Source organism: Hemitrygon akajei, unplaced genomic scaffold (assembly GCF_048418815.1).
Source record: "Hemitrygon akajei unplaced genomic scaffold, sHemAka1.3 Scf000176, whole genome shotgun sequence".
Classification (NCBI taxonomy): Eukaryota; Metazoa; Chordata; class Chondrichthyes; order Myliobatiformes; family Dasyatidae; genus Hemitrygon; species Hemitrygon akajei.
The window spans coordinates 462,694-479,053 of NW_027332062.1; the positions used below are offsets into that span (position 1 = coordinate 462,694).

General features: G+C 46.3%; 1 protein-coding gene across 1 annotated transcript; it reads left to right on the forward strand.

Moving 5' to 3' along the window:
- The first annotated feature begins 301 nt into the window (after window positions 1–301).
- On the forward strand, window positions 302–10,444 carry LOC140724234 (uncharacterized). Its single transcript, XM_073038714.1, has 10 exons — window positions 302–395; window positions 1,074–1,169; window positions 2,076–2,171; window positions 2,842–2,937; window positions 3,796–3,855; window positions 7,264–7,353; window positions 8,251–8,346; window positions 8,611–8,700; window positions 9,993–10,078; window positions 10,370–10,444. The coding sequence occupies exons 1-10, from the start codon at window positions 302–304 to the stop codon at window positions 10,442–10,444; spliced, it is 879 nt and encodes a 292-aa protein (XP_072894815.1).
- The last annotated feature ends 5,916 nt before the right edge of the window (window positions 10,445–16,360 follow it).

Sequence of the window (16,360 nt, forward strand, 5' to 3'; positions counted from 1 at the left end):
AGCTTCTCAAATCAACCCCTCCCTCACCCACCCACCTTCCCACTCACCTGGCTTCACCTGTCACCTGCCAGCCGTACTCCTCCCCACCTCTTCATTCTGGCTTCTTCCCCCTTCCTTTCCAGTGCTGATGAAGGTTCTCACCTGAAAGCATTCACTGTTTATTCCCCTCCAGAGATGCAGCCTGACCTGCTGAGTTCTTCCAGCATTTTGTGTGTGTTGCTCTGGATTTTCAGAATCTTTCGTCTTTGTGAATTATTGTCCCTGTTGTGTTGTTTCAGCTCTGTGTTGCTTTGTTCCAGACATGAAGGTTTCCACATTGGACCAGTCTAAACGATCATCTACTAGAGAAGAGACTCAGAATCCGACCTCTATCCCAGCGGGAGACACATCCTCAGGTACCAAGTCTCATGTCGGTCTGTGTTCATTCAGTCTCTGTCACTCTGTGAGGTTGAACCTCCCATGGACCAGTTCACCTACTGGATGTACAGTGCATTGTGGGTAGGGGAGTGATTGATGGAGTCAGTGGATCCTCTGTCCTGTCTGTTGGGTTGGGTTTGGTGAGTCGTGAGGGATGAGGTTCTGTTGGGGGTTGGAGAGAGGGGGGTGGGAGGAATGAAAAGAGAGGGGTGGAGAGACTGAGAGTGACACAGGAGGGAGGTTTCATATGCCTCCATTTATTATCAGAGAATGTATGCTGTGTAGAACCTGAAGTACTTGATCTTTGCAGACATCCATGCTGGAGTGGGAGGAAAGAGAGAATGATGACTGTGTGTGGAGAGTCAGACAGAGAGATCAGTGAGAGTGATGCTCCAACTAGAGAGAGGGAAGGAGAGACTGAAAAGAGAGTGATGCAGACAGAGTGAATGCTGAGAGAGGGAGAGGGAGATGTGAGGAGAGGGATTTGTGAGACAAGGGTAGAGGAATTAAAGAGCAAAGAAGAGTGAAGTGTATGTATTTCAGAGGACAGATTTGACCTGGACTTGAACCTCCTGTTCCTGCCATTGAGTTCCTACCTGGTTGAATGTAAAACTTGTTTACTACTTTCCCATCCTTTGTATATCTTCTTATTACAGATTCCCAGTCAGACACAACTCATGAACCCCAGCGATCTGTAACAGGAGACCTTGGTCTGGGTGTGACCACCACCCGAGCAGGGTCTGCAAATGCAGGTATGTGTGGTGAGGTCATTGAAGGGAACAATCTTTCTCTTCTTCAGCCCCAAATATTCATCTGGGCTCTGACTGAGAATAGTGACCGGTCACAGACATTCAAGAGGGAGAGTTGTTGAACAGGGACTGGATGGTTTTGGTATCTCTTCAGATCAGAGACCTCCTTTCCAAATTGTTGTCCCAGTGGCTACCCATTTCAATTCAACTTCCCATTCCCACATGTCTGTCCAAGGACTCCTGCACTCACCTGATGAGGTCAAACTTTGATTGGAGAGGCAACACCTCATACTGTGTCTGAGTAGTGTCCAAACTGACAGCATGAACATTGATTTCTCTAACTTCCAGTAATTTATACCCCTACCAATTCCCTCTCCTTCCACCTCTTTTTGGCTCACGATTTAGCCCTTCTGTTCTGCTCACCTGCCCATCATCTCCCTCTGGACACCCTCTTCACTTCCTTTACTCTATGGTCCATTGTCCTCTCCAATGGGATTTGTCCTTCTTCAGCCCTTGTTCTATCACCTCCAAGCTTCTCAAATCACCCCCTCTATCACCTCTATCACCCTCTATCACCCCCTCTATCACCTCCAAGCTTCTCAAATCACCCCTCCCTCATCCACCCACCTTCCCACTCACCTGGCTTCACCTATCACCTGCCAGCTGTACTCCTCCCCACCTCTTTATTCTGGCTTCTTCCCCCTTCCTCTCTGGTGCTGATGAATGGTCTCAGCCCAAAACATTCACTGTTTATTCCCCTCCAGAGATGCAGCCTGATCTGCTGAGTTCTTCCAGCATTTTGTGTGTGTTGCTCTGGATTTTCAGCATCTGCAGAATCTCTCATCTTTATGAATTATTGTCCTTGTTTAATCTCTGCCACTCTCCCATATCTCTGTTACTTTGTTCCAGACCTGGAGACTTCAACACTGGATCAGTCTACAGGATTGTCTACTGGCGAGCATACACAGGAACTGTCCTCTGTCCCAGCGGGAGACACATCCTCAGGTACCAAGTCTCATGTCGGTCTGTGTTCATTCAGTCTCTGTCACTCTGTGAGGTTGAACCTCCCATGGACCAGTTCACCTACTGGATGTACAGTGCATTGTGGGTAGGGGTGTGAATGATGGAGTCAGTGGTTCCTCTCTCCTGTCTGTTGGGTTGGGTTTGGTGAGTCGTGAGGGATGAGGCTCTGTTGGGGATTGGAGAGTGTGGGGTGGGAGGAATGAAAAGAGAGCGGTGGAGAGACTGAGAGTGACACAGAGGGAGGTTTCAAATGGCTCCATTTATTATCAGAGAATGTATGCTGTGTAGAACCTGAAGTACTTGATCCTTGCAGACATCCATGCTGGTGTGGGAGGAAAGATAGAGTGACGCCTGTATGCGGAGAGTCAGACAGAGAGATCAGTGAGAGTGACGCTCGAACTAGAGGGAGGGAAGGACAGACTGAAAAGAGAGTGATGCAGACAGAGTGAATGCTGAGAGAGGGAGATGTGAGGAGAGGGATTTGTGAGAAGGGTAGAGGAATTAAAGAGCAAAGAAGAGTGAAGTGTATGTATTTCAGAGGATAGATTTGACCTGGGCTTGAACCTCCTGGTCCTGCCATTGTGTTCCTTCCTGATTGAACCTAAAACTTGTTTACTACTTTCCCCATCCTTTGTATATCTTCTTATTACAGATTCCCAGTCAGACACAACTCATGAACCCCAGCGATCTGTAACAGGAGACCCTGGTCTGGGTTTGACCACCACCCGAGCAGGGTCTGCAAATGCAGGTATGTGTGGTGAGGTCATTGAAGGGAACAATCTTTCTCTTCTTCAGCCCCAAATATTCATCTGGGCTTTGACTGAGAGTAGTGACTGGTCACAGACATTCACGAGGGGAGTTGCTGAACAGGGACTGGATGGTTTTGGTATATCTTCAGATCAGAGACCTCCTTTTCAAATTGTTGTCCCAGTGGCTACCCATTTCAATTCAACTCCCCATTCCCTTTCCCACGTGTCTGTCCAAGGACTCCTGCACTCACCTGATGAGGTCAAACTTTGATTGGAGAGGCAACACCTCATACTGTGTCTGGGTCGTGTCCAAACTGACAGCATGGACATCGATTTCTCGAACTTCCAGTAATTTATACCCCTACCAATTCCCTCTCCTTCCACCTTTTTTTGGCTCACTATTTAGCCCTTCTGTTCTGCTCACCTGCCCATCATCTCCCTCTGGACACCCTCTTCACTTCCTTTATTCTATGGTCCATTGTCCTCTCCAGTGGGATTTGTCATCCTTCAGGTCTTTACTTCTTCTATGTATCACCTCCAAGCTTCTCAAATCATCTCCTCCCTCACTCACCCACCTTCCCACTCACCTGGCTTCACCTGGCACCTGCCAGCTGTATTCCTCCCCACCTCTTTATTCTGGCTTCTTCTCCCTTCCTCTCCAGTGCTGATGAAGGGCCTCAGCCCAAAACATTCCCTGTTTATTCCTCTCCAGAGATGCAGCCTGACCTGCTGAGTTCTTCCAGCAGTTTGTGTGTGTTGCTCTGGATTTTCAGCATCTGCAGAATCTCTCATCTTTATGAATTATTGTCCCTGTTTAATCTCTGCCACTCTCCTATGTCTCTGTTACTTTGTTCCAGACCTGGAGGCTTCCACAATGGATCAGCCCGATAGATCATCTACCGGACAGACATCTTCAGGTATTAGATCTTGTGTGCATCAGAGTCCCTTAGTCTCTCGCTCTGTGATGTCGAACTTCTCACAGACCAATTCAGCTGTTGGATGTGCGCCGTAACGGGCTGCCAATGAGTGTTCAGTTATTCCTTCCCTTCTGTCTGTGTGAAATTTCTGCGAAGTTCAAGAGAGCTCACATTTGGTGAAGGCATTTGCTTTGTCATTAGCCACTGGTAACTGGAAGGGAGGGAGGGATAGTTGGGAAGGTAGGAGAGAGGGTAGGAGAGAGCACCAACAAGGGAATGGAGGGGAATGTGTAAGATAGAGTAGTGGAGGGAGGATGGTGACTGGATGGATGGAAATGGGGCAAGTGAATGGAGAAGTGGGTAGAAAGGTGGGCTAATTGGAGGGGAAAGGCAGACAAGGAGGGAATGAGGTATGAGAGGGTCCCATAGAGTTGGGGGAGTTCACGAAGAGGTGGCTGGAGATGAAGTGACGCTGAAGATTCACAGGTCCACAGCTGGACAGTGCAGATCAGGAATCAGTGGTGGGGATCATTGAAGGAAACACTGTGGAGATATTTGTTTCATCGCTCACCGCACATTGTTTCGTTGTTTAAAGAGGGCAGCGAGGATGGGATGGGGATGGACGGGATTCGGGTTCACTGGCAGATGCTGGGCTGATCAAATGGGTTGAGTCGGGATGGGATGGCCAAGTGATTGGAGATTGGTCATCATGTTGGGATCGGAGGAGATACCTGGAGAATCGCAGCCCTTACGGTGGGTGGGAATACACTGGACACCTGCAGAATATTGGAGATTATATGGAGGTTGGGCAGGACTATGGTGCATCAGGGTATTGGGCAGTTTTTGAAGTCTTGGGTCATCAGAGCGATGGGGGACTGGGGCATTGGCGAATAATAGAGGTTTGATGAGTCTTTGTGAAAAGGTTGTATCATGGGGTGATGAATAGGGTCAGGACTGGGTTGAGTTTGATGGATGTGGGTGAGGTAGTGAGCCACTGTGGCTTTTAGACAGAGTGAGAGGGATGATTGAGCAGAGAGTGATGGAGTAAGTGTCAAAGGGATGTTCTGAGAGGTCAGAGGAAGACTGACAGATCAGAGGGAAGAAATAGGTGAGGAATGAGAGAGGGGAGGCAGGAACTGTGACGGGATGGAGAGGGAAGGTGAAGGTATGGTGGACCCCAGTTGTTGGGGAGAGTAACAGAGGAAAGTGGGATGTACTGGGTGAGTAGCAGACGAACTGAGGAGACAGTGTGGTGGTGTCTGGGAGAGGGAGGGATGGAGTGTCCAACAGGAGAAAGACGGAGTGGATGGCAAGGGTCATGTGTGTGGAATGCGGGAGAATTAAGGGGAGGGATTTCAGTGTCTCAGATAGGAAGGATGGATGGTTATGAGAGAGGAATGGGTTGTGAGATTAAAGAAGAGGGTTGACTGAAAAGGGAGGTGTGAATGGCCTGGGGGGTTGGGGGGGTCAGTGTGGGGTTTGAGGTTTAACCCATTTGATTTTAGTTGATAGTTTCTTCCTGTGTTGTTACCTCCCATCTCCCCTGTGGTGTTCCCCAACACCACAGTTAGTTCTCTGACTGGTTCACATTCATAGTGTACTAGTGGGAACCCAGGAAGCAATGACTGAGAACCTGGGCTGGGTTTGTCCACCACCAGATCTGGTGTCAGAGGAGAAGATTACTGAGGGGAATGTTTCTCTCCCTGTTCAATCTGGGAATAGAGATTCATAATTGGAAGTGGCGTCACAGGTAGATCGGGTCGTGAAGAGCGCGTTTAGCAGTTTGGCCTTCATAAATCAAAGTATTCGGTCGTGATGTTATGGTGAAGTTGTATAAAGCATTGGCAGGGCCTGATTTGGAATATTGTCAGCTGCTGGCAGGAAAGACGTCAATAAGATTTGACAGAGTTCGGGGAAAATTTACAAGGATATTGCTGGGACTTGAGGACCTGGGTTATAGTGAAAGGTTCAATAGGTTTGGGCTTCATTCCTTGGAGTGAAGGAGAATGAGGGGAGAATAGATGGAGGTATATATAATGATGAGGGTACAGGTAGTGTCAATACAAGCTTTTCCACTGACATGACAGAGGTCATGGGTTAAGGGTGAAAGGTGAAATAGTTAAGGGAGAACCTGAGGGTCAACCTCTTCACTGAGAGGGTACTGAGAGTTTGGAATGAGCTGTCAGTGAAGTGGTGGATGTGGGTTTGAATGCAGCAATGAGGAGATGTTTGGATAAGTACAAGGATGGGAACAGTATGGGGGACTATGGTCCAAGTGTGGGTCAATGAGAATAGGCAGAATAGCAGGTTGCACAGACTAGACCCTGTAGCTCAACACTCTGTGTCGGACTGGGGAATACACGAACAACGGAAACCCGTTAGAGACCTTGTGATGTCTGATACACATCTCCACAGATCTGGGTGTTTAGTTTGTGTGTGATCCCAGGGAGGGATAGAGATGAGTGGAGGAGGGGTCAGAGGATTAGAGAGTGTGGAGGGGAGGGATGAGAGAGAGCAGAAGAGATTATTGTATGTATTGTATGTAATTAGTTTTGCTACAAGTGTATGGGACATTGGAAAAAAAGTTGAATTTCCCCATGGGGATGAATAAAGTATCTATCTATCTATCTTTTAGGGACAGGGTAGGAGAGGAGATGAGAGAGGGGAAGTGAGTGAGGGAGAGTGGAAGGAAGGGACAGCATGGGGAGGAGGGAGAAGATGAACAGTGTAGGTCAGGAGAGAATAGAATGGGGGGGAAGAAGGGCTATGGATGACAGAGGTTGAGAGAGGGTCTGTGGGGTAAAGGGTATGCAGGTAAGTGCTGAAGGAGTAGTGGAGGACTGACAGTGGGGAGGAAAAGGAGGGAGGGGAGGGCAGGAGAGGGGAATGAAGAGAATGGAGGGGAGAGTGTGACAGAGAGAAGAGGGGAGAGTGGAGAATCGTGGATGGAACTGGTGAGTAGTCTGTAGGGGAGTGAGGATGGTGAGTGCAGAGAAGGGTGAGAGGGAGTGAAGTAAGAGGGTGATAGGAAGGAGGTTTGGATGGAGTGAATGACAGATTGGAGGGGAAATTGGGCTCTACGAAGGGGCAATTGAGTGGATGGAGTGAGAGGTGGCTGGAGAGGAAGTGATACTGGAAGTGTACAGACCCACAGCTGGACAGTGCTGTTTAGGAATTAGTGGTGGGGATCATTGAAGGAAACCCTGATCCCCATGTTGATCCCTGAACTTCGTCCGGACTCCCACTGAAGGGAATGATCAGGGGTGACAGGGAATTGGGAGAGACAGTGGAGAGACCCTGTGTGATGTTGGTTTCTACATGCACCTCTTCCTCTGTTCCTCTGACTCATGATGATTGCTCCAGTGTCTCCACTCTCTCACTCTCTCTGTTCCTCTATTCTACACACAGGTAGTTCCACAGGGAAACAGACCGATGGGTCAGTGTCTGGAGAACACACCCAGAAATCATCCTCTGTCCCAGCAGGAGACACGAGCCCAGGTGTGAATTCTTCTGTCTGTATGGATTCAATCTCACACTGTAAAATACAGTGTCTCAGTGATCAGTTTACCTGCTGGATGCAGGGGATGGGGTGTGAATGATGGAGTGAGAGGTTCCTCTCTCTTCCCTGTGACAAATTTCAGCACCATCCAGGATCACTCCAAGGGAGAGTATTGCAAGATTATAACATGGGCAGTAATGACCTTGGTCTGAGTTTAGTCCATGGGCCGGGTGAGGTGGGTTGGTGACCAGAGCGTGAGGACTCAGCTAGGGTAGTGTTAGGATGGGATGGATGAGGGATCGGACAATGATCATTGTGCGTTGGGGGTGGTGGGAAACACTGAGAGGGCCAAGGCCCCAGTGGCCGGGTGGGAACTGACTGGATACCTGGTGTGTCCATGGAGGTTAGTGATATTGGGGAGTTTTTAAAGAGTTGGGACATGAGAGTGCATTGTTGGACTCGGCAGTGGAGAATGGTGAATGTTTGAAGTAACGTATCTTTATGTAGAGATTGTTTTTGTGACATGTTGAATAGGGTCAGGATTGGCGTTGGAGAGTGTGAGGTGGAATGAGTGAGCAGAGAGGGGTGGATGTTGGACTGGAGAGGCTGAAGGAGAGAAGATGATTCATGCTTGACCACTAGTCCATAAGAGTCTGCAGGCTCGGGAAATGGTGGTGGGATTCACTGAAGGGAACCCTCATTACCATGTTCAGTTGCAGAAATTCATGCTGAGGAGAGAGACCTGGAGTCGTGGTGGTTTGGGAGAGTGTCAGAATAGGGACGTGGATATTGTTGGTTTCTTCATACACCCCATCCCCATTCTCTCAGACTCATGTCTTGTCTAATGATCTGTTCCTGTGTTTTCCATCTTCTCCTTCTCCCTTCCTTTATTCTAGGTTTCTGGACTTACACAGGGAAACAGTCTGAAAGGTCATCCACTGAGGATTTTTCCCAGGAAACTTCTTCAGACCCAGCTCGAGATACAGTCTCAGGTACCAAGTCTTGTGAAAGTGTGTCATTCCATAACTTTGTAACCTGGATGTTCTCATGAGCCGATTCAAGTTGAAGTTTATTGTAATTCAACCATGCATTTATATATAGGGAAGTGAAACAATCATTCCTGTGTCAAACTGAGGGCAGTGAGGGGAGGATTGGGAAGGAGAGGGATGGTGTCAGTTTCACCACAGACCCAGTCTCCCATTCCCTGAACTTCTGTCCCACTGTGATGACCTGTTTTGGGTATTCCTTCATTGCAGACCAGGAGGCTTCCACAGGGGAACAGCCCAAAGGATCAACTACTGGAGGGTGTATACAGAAACCATCCTCTGCCCCAATGGATACCTCAGGTACGAAGTCTTGGGACTGTTGGAGACATATGATCATTTCCACTCCTCCACTCCCCTCTCCCCCCTCTCCCCCATTGCCCCAGTCCCCCACTCCCACACTCCTGGGCCCATTCACCTGCTCGACCTGCAGTGCTGGGCACGTGAATAATGGTTTCGGGGAGACGAAGGGCCGAGGGGCCATTAGATGGCTGGAGAGGGTAAGTGTGGAGACCAGGGAGAGGGTCTGAGTAACCGGGAGAAAGGGTATGTGGGGGAGTTATGACAGGAAAGTGATGGGGAGACGGAATAGGATTCATCATTAAAGACACCCATCACTCAGGAATCCCTCTTCACATTGCGATCACAAAGGAGGAGGAACAGGAGCCTGAGGACACACAATCAGCGTTTCAGGAACAGATTATTCCCTCCATCATCAGATTTCTGAATGGACAATGAACCCATGATCACTACTTCCATTACTTTGTCCTCTCTTTGTGCACTGCTGGTTTGTAAATGTATGTTTATGTGGGAGGAGATTATGCCGGTGACATTAAACCTGATTCTGAATGGAGAGACCTGATGTCACTGAGGAAGGAAATGATTGGATGTGATGGGAGGGATGTGTGGGTGAGGAGAGATGGTCGGAGTGATTGAGGAGGGAGACGGTGACTGAGGGGTGGTGAGGGGGAGTGGGAGCTGACTGATATCTGGAATGGCCTGAATACAGAGGGATGGTGAGTGAATGAGGGAGGTTTCTTGCCAGTTTCCATGACGTGTTCCTCCAAGAGTTCATTCTCCATGTGATCATAAGTCTTCACTCCTCGTTAACACACTACACCCAATACCAGGGGCTCTAATCTTCTGCACCGATGACCGTGTACTGCTCTAATCTTACATGTGGATGTAACTGACATCATTTCCCATGTCCATAAATCTGACCAATGCAGGTAATTGGGAAATCCCACATTCCATGTCTCTGTCTCTCACTCTGGATTCATCCATCTTTCTCTTTCTTTTCTCACTACCACTTTCCACCCCCCTCACTGTCTGCCCCTCCCTCGTTCTCTGCCTCTCTTCGCTACCTGTGCACACTCTCTCCCTGACCCCACCCCTGCCCTTTTCTCACACTCTCCCTGTCCCTGTCTAAACGGATATTGACATAGATATTTGATGAGGATGTGGGGAGGAATCAAACTGCTGGGGTGGGGGAGATGAGATTGCACGATCGAAGTGACAAAGATGAGGGAGCACATCCTGTAAGCAGCGCTTGACCTGACAGTGACACCATGTTGACACTGGGCTGTTTTGTTCAGGAGAAGAGGACGGGTGGATTGACGTGCAGGTAACAGCGAGTGGAGACATGAGTCAGGAAGAAGTGCGGGAAGCCATTCGAAAAAAGGTGAGAGAGTGAGCTGAAAGGGATGGGGTGGAGGGAAGGAGGGCGGAACACGGGGACAAATATCCTCTCCTTCCTTTCCCCTCTCCTCCTCCCATTCCCTCCCAATCCCTCCCAATCCCTCATTTCTCTATCACCTTCTCAATTTTCTCTCCTCTCATCCTCCTCTTTCCTCTTAGCTCCCTCCCTCTCTGTCACACCTCTGCCTCCTGTCTCGATGCTCCTCTCCTCCCATCACTCCTTCAACTTCTCCTTCCTCGGCAATCATTCATCTTTCCTCCTCTCTGGCCGCAGCTCCGGGAGATGTTCGATGATACAGATCCTCAGATTGAGCTTGTCCAGTGCACGTCGGAACCTCCGGAGGAGTGAGGGAGTGATCCGTCAACAAGTGAAGGGGTCCTCAGTTCCATCTCCCTGATGCTTTACAACCTTTCCCTTACTCCAGCCTGCCTTTCGACAAGTATACGACTCACAAAGGGTTAATCCTAGGAGAGCCAGAAGATGTTGCTACACTCTGCTGATTTCCCAGTGTGATGCAGCCTGCATGCTTTTAACCGTATAACCCTATAACAATTACAGTACGGAAACAGGCCATTTCAGTCCATCTAGTCCGTGACGAACGCTTACTTTCACCGAGTCCTACTGACCCGCACTCAGCCCATAACCCTCCACTCCTTTCCTGTCCATATACCTATCCAATTTTACTTTAAATGACAATACCGAACCTGCCTCTACCACTTTTACTGGAATCTCGTTCCACACAGCTACCACTCTCTGAGGAAAGAAGTTTACCCTCGTGTTGCCCCTAAACTTTTGCCCATAACTCTCAACTCATGTCCTCTTATTTGAATCTCCCCTACTCTCAATGCTATAAGTCTATCCACGTCAATTCGATCTATCCCCCTCATTATTTTAAATACCACTATCAAGTACCCCCCTCAACCTTCTATGCTCCAAAGAATAAAGACTTTACTTGTACAGCCTTTCCCTGTAACCTAGGTGCTGAAACCCAGGTAACATTCTAGTAAATCTTCTCTGTACTCTTTCTATTTTGTTGATATCTTTCCTATAATTCGGTGACCAGAACAGTACACAAAATTCCAAATTCGGGCTTACCAATGCCTTGTACAATTTTAACATTACATCCCAACTCCGATACTCAATGCTCTGATTTACAAAGGCCAGCATACCAAAAGCTTTCTTCACCACCCTATCCACATGAGATTCTACCTTCAAGGAACTATACACCATTATTCCTAGATCATTCTGTTCTATTGCATTCTTCAATGCCCTACCATTTACCATGTATGTCCTATTTGGATTATTCCTACCAAAGTGTAGCACCATTAAACTCAGCATTAATCAGCATTAAACTCCATCTGCCATCGTTCAGCCCACTCTTCTAACTGGCCTAAATCTCTCTGCAAGCTTTGAAAACCTACTTCATTTTTCCACAATGTCACCTAACTTAGTATCATCTGCATAGTTACTAATCCAATTTATCACCCCATCATCCAGATCATTAATGTATAGGACAAACAACCTTGGACCCAATACAAATCCCTGAGGCACACCACTAGTCACCGGCCTCCAACCTGCCAAACAGTTATCCACCACTACTCTCTGGCATCTCCCATCCAGCCACTGTTGAATCAATATTACTACTTCAATATTAATACCTAATGATTGAACCTTCCTAACTAACCTTCCATGTGGAACCTTGTCAAAGGCCTTACTGAAGTCCATATAGACAACATCCACTGCTTTACCCTCATCAACTTTCCTAGTAACCTCTTCAAAAAATTCAATAAGATTTGTCAAACATGACCTTCCACATACAAATCCATGCAGACTATTCCTAATCAGACCCTGTCTATCCAGATAATTATATATACCATCTCTAAGAATACTTTCCATTAAGTTTCCCACCACTGACGTCAAACTGACAGGCCTATAATTGCTAGGTTTACTCTTAGAACCCTTTTTAAACAGTGGAACCACATGAGCAATATGCCAATCCTCCGGCACCATCCCCGTTTCTAATTACATTTGAAATATTTCTGTCAGAGTCCCTGCTATTTCTACACCAACTTCCCTCAAGTTCCTAGGGAATATCCTGTCAGGACCTGGAGATTTATCCACTTTTATATTCCTTAGAAGTGCCAGTACTTCCTCATCTTTAATTGTCATAGTTTCCATAACTTCCCAACTTGTTTCCCTTACCTTACACAATTCAATATCCTTCTCTTTAGTGAATACCAAAGAAAAGAAATTGTTTAAAATCTCCCCATCTCTTTCGGCTCCACACATAACTGTCCACTCTGATTCTCTAAGGCACCAATGTTATCCCTTACTATCCTTTTGCTATTAATATAACTGTGGTAACCCTTTGGATTTATTTTCACCTTACTTGCCAAAGCAACTTCATATCTTTTAGCTTTTCTAATTTCTTTCTTAAGATTATTTTTACATTCGTTATCTTCCTCGAGCACCTCATTTACTCCATGCTTCCTATATTCATTTTAGATATCTCTCTTTTTCCGAACCAAGTTTCCAATATCCCTTCAAAATCATAGCTCTCTCAAACTTTTAACCTTTCTTTTCAAACTAACAGGAACATAAAGAGTCTGTACCCTCAAAATTTCACCTTTAAATGACCTCCATTTCTCTATTACATCTTTCCCATAAAACAAATTGTCCCAATCCACTCCTTCTAAATCCTTTCACATCTCGTCAAAGTTAGCCCTTCTCCAATTAAAAATCTCAACCCTGGGTCCAGTCCTGTCCTTCTCCATAATTATATTCAAACTAATAGCATTGTGATCACTGGACCTGAAGTGCTCCACAACACATACCTCCGTCACCTGACCTATCTCATTTCCTAACAGGAGATCAAACACTACCCCTTTTCTAGTTGATGCCTCCATGTATTGCTGCAAAAAACATCTTGCACATATTTTACAAACTCCAAACCATCCAGTCCTTTTACAGTATGGGCTTCCCAATCTATGTGTGGAAAATTTAAATCTCCTCCAATCACAACCCTGTGCTTACTACAAATATCTGCTATCTCCTTACAAATTTGCTCCTCCAATTCTCACTCCCCATTAGCTGGTCTATAATACACCCCTATAAGTGTTACAGCACCTTTCCCATTCCTCAATTCCACCCAAATAGTCTCCCTAGACGTTCCTGCCAGAGCACCGCTGTAATATTTTCTCTTACAAGCGATGCAACACCTCCCCCTTTTGTCCCTCGGATTCTATCACACCTGAAGCAACGAAATCCAGGGATATTCAGTTGTCAATCACACCCTTCCTGCAACAATGTTTCACTGATAACTACATTTCCAGGTAACAATCCATGCTCTAAGCTCATCCACCTTTCGTACAATGCTCCTAGCATTGAAATAAATGCATTTAAGAAATTCTCCATCTCTTCCTCTCTGTTTATCTCTAACGGTGCAAACAACTTTACTATCTTCTTTTTCTTCTTTTTCCCACACATCTGTTCCTACACTCTGGTTCCCTTCCCCCCTCGTATCTAGTTTAAATCCACTGGAGCCTCTCTCGCAAACTTACTTGCAATAATATTGGTGCCCCACCAGTTCAGATGTAAACCATCCCGCCCGAACAGGTCCCACCTTCTCCGGAAAACTACCCAATTATCTACAAATCTGAAGCCCTCGCTCCTTTACCATGTCTTCATCCACGTGTTGATCGGATTATGAAGTACGATCCCCTTGAGTAGTGATGCCACTCAAATCTAGAAGCCTAGAACTGAGAGTGAGCACACAGACTCAGCCTGTTTCAGGAGGAGCCGATCTCCCGAATGATGAGATTAATCACAGAACACCCTGGGTACGGTCACTGTAAACACCGACACCCCTCACTACAGGACCGGGTCAGTGTGAGACGTCACACACCTTCCACAGTGTACGGTCTGTAAACACCAACACCCCTCACTACAGGACCGGGTCAGTGTGAGACGTCACACACCTTCCACAGTGTATGGTCTGTAAACACCGACACCCCTCACTACAGGACCGGGTCAGTGTGAGACGTCACACACCTTCCACAGTGTACGGTCTGTAAACACCGTCACCCCTCACTACAGGACCGGGTCAGTGTGAGACGTCACACACCTTCCACAGTGTATGGTCTGTAAACACCGACACCCCTCACTACAGGGCTGGGTCAGTGTGACACACACATCTGGGTTTGCAACAAAATGGGAAAATTAACTGATGCTTGGCTTCATTGCATTAATATATTATCAATAATTTGCTGTAACTGATTGAACTGAAATTTTGTGTGAAATAATGAATCGCTTTTTGATAAAAACACAGAACCGTGAAGACATCATGGTCTGTGGATGTAGTGAGGAAGATCCCTGATCTCCAGAGGTTCTGAAGAAACTATCCTGTGCACCTTTGCAGACATCTGTGTACACTCGCAGAGCACAGGACAATCCTGCACATACCCACCCAATCAGCACGACACCCCGACACATCTGTCTGACACAGTCCTGATCTCCATCTCTCCCTCAGACACTCTCATTCCCCATCTCTCCAGATAACACACAGTTTTACTCCATCTAGCTCTCCCTGATACACTCTCATTTCCATCTGTTTCTCTCTCCGATACACTCTCATTTCCATCTGTTTCTCTCTCTCTGATACACTCTCATTTCCATCTGTTTCTCTCTCTGATACACTCTCATTTCCATCTGTTTCTCTCTCTGATACACTCTCATTTCCATCTGTTCTCTCTCTGATTCACTCTCATTTCCATCTGTTTCTCTCTGATAGACTCTCATTTCCATCTGTTTCTCTCTCTGATTCACTCTCATTTCCATCTGTTTCTCTCTGATACACTCTTATTTCCATCTGTTTCTCTCTCTGATACACTCTCATTTCCATCTGTTTCTATCTCTGATACACTCTCATTTCCATCTGTTTCTATCTCTGATACACTCTCATTTCAATCTGTTTCTCTCTCCGATACACTCTCATTTCCATCTGTTTCTCTCTCTGATACACTCTCATTTCCATCTGTTCTCTCTCTGATTCACTCTCATTTCCATCTGTTTCTCTCTGATACACTCTCATTTCCATCTGTTTCTCTCTCTGATTCACTCTCATTTCCATCTGTTTCTCTCTGATACACTCTTATTTCCATCTGTTTCTCTCTCTGATACACTCTCATTTCCATCTGTTTCTATCTCTGATACACTCTCATTTCCATCTGTTTCTATCTCCGATACACTCTCATTTCCATCTGTTTCTCTCTCTGATACACTCTCATTTCCATCTGTTTCACTCTCTGATACACTCTCATTTCCATCTGTTGCTCTCTGATACACTCTCATTTCCATCTGTTTCTCTCTGATACACTCTCATTTCCATCTGTTTCACTCTCTGATACACTCTCATTTCCATCTGTTGCTCTCTGATACACTCTCATTTCCATCTGTTTCACTCTCTGATACACTCTCATTTCCATCTGTTTCTCTCTGATACACTCTCATTTCCATCTGTTTCACTCTCTGATACACTCTCATTTCCATCTGTTTCTCTCTCTGATACACTCTCATTTCCATCTGTTTCTCTCTCTCTGATACACTCTCATTTCCATCTGTTTCTCTCTGATACACTCATTTCCATCTGTTTCTCTCTCTCTGATACACTCTCATTTCCATCTGTTTCACTCTCTGATACACTCTCATTTCCATCTGTTGCTCTCTGATACACTCTCATTTCCATCTGTTTCACTCTCTGATACACTCTCATTTCCATCTGTTTCTCTCTGATACACTCTCATTTCCATCTGTTTCACTCTCTGATACACTCTCATTTCCATCTGTTTCTCTCTCTCTGATACACTCTCATTTCCATCTGTTTCACTCTTTGATACACTCTCATTTCCATCTGTTGCTCTCTGATACACTCTCATTTCCATCTGTTTCTCTCTCTGATACACTCTCATTTCCATCTGTTTCTCTCTCTCTGATACACTCTCATTTCCATCTGTTTCTCTGTCTGATACATTCTCATTTCCATCTGTTTCTCTCTCTCTCTGATACACTCTCATTTCCATCTGTTTCTCTCTCTGATACATTCTCATTTCCATCTGTTTCTCTCTCTCTGATACACTCTCATTTCCATCTGTTTCTCTCTGATACACTCATTTCCATCTGTTTCTCTCTCTCTGATACACTCTCATTTCCATCTGTTTCTCTCTCTCTGATACACTCTCATTTCCATCTGTTTCTCTCTCCGAAACA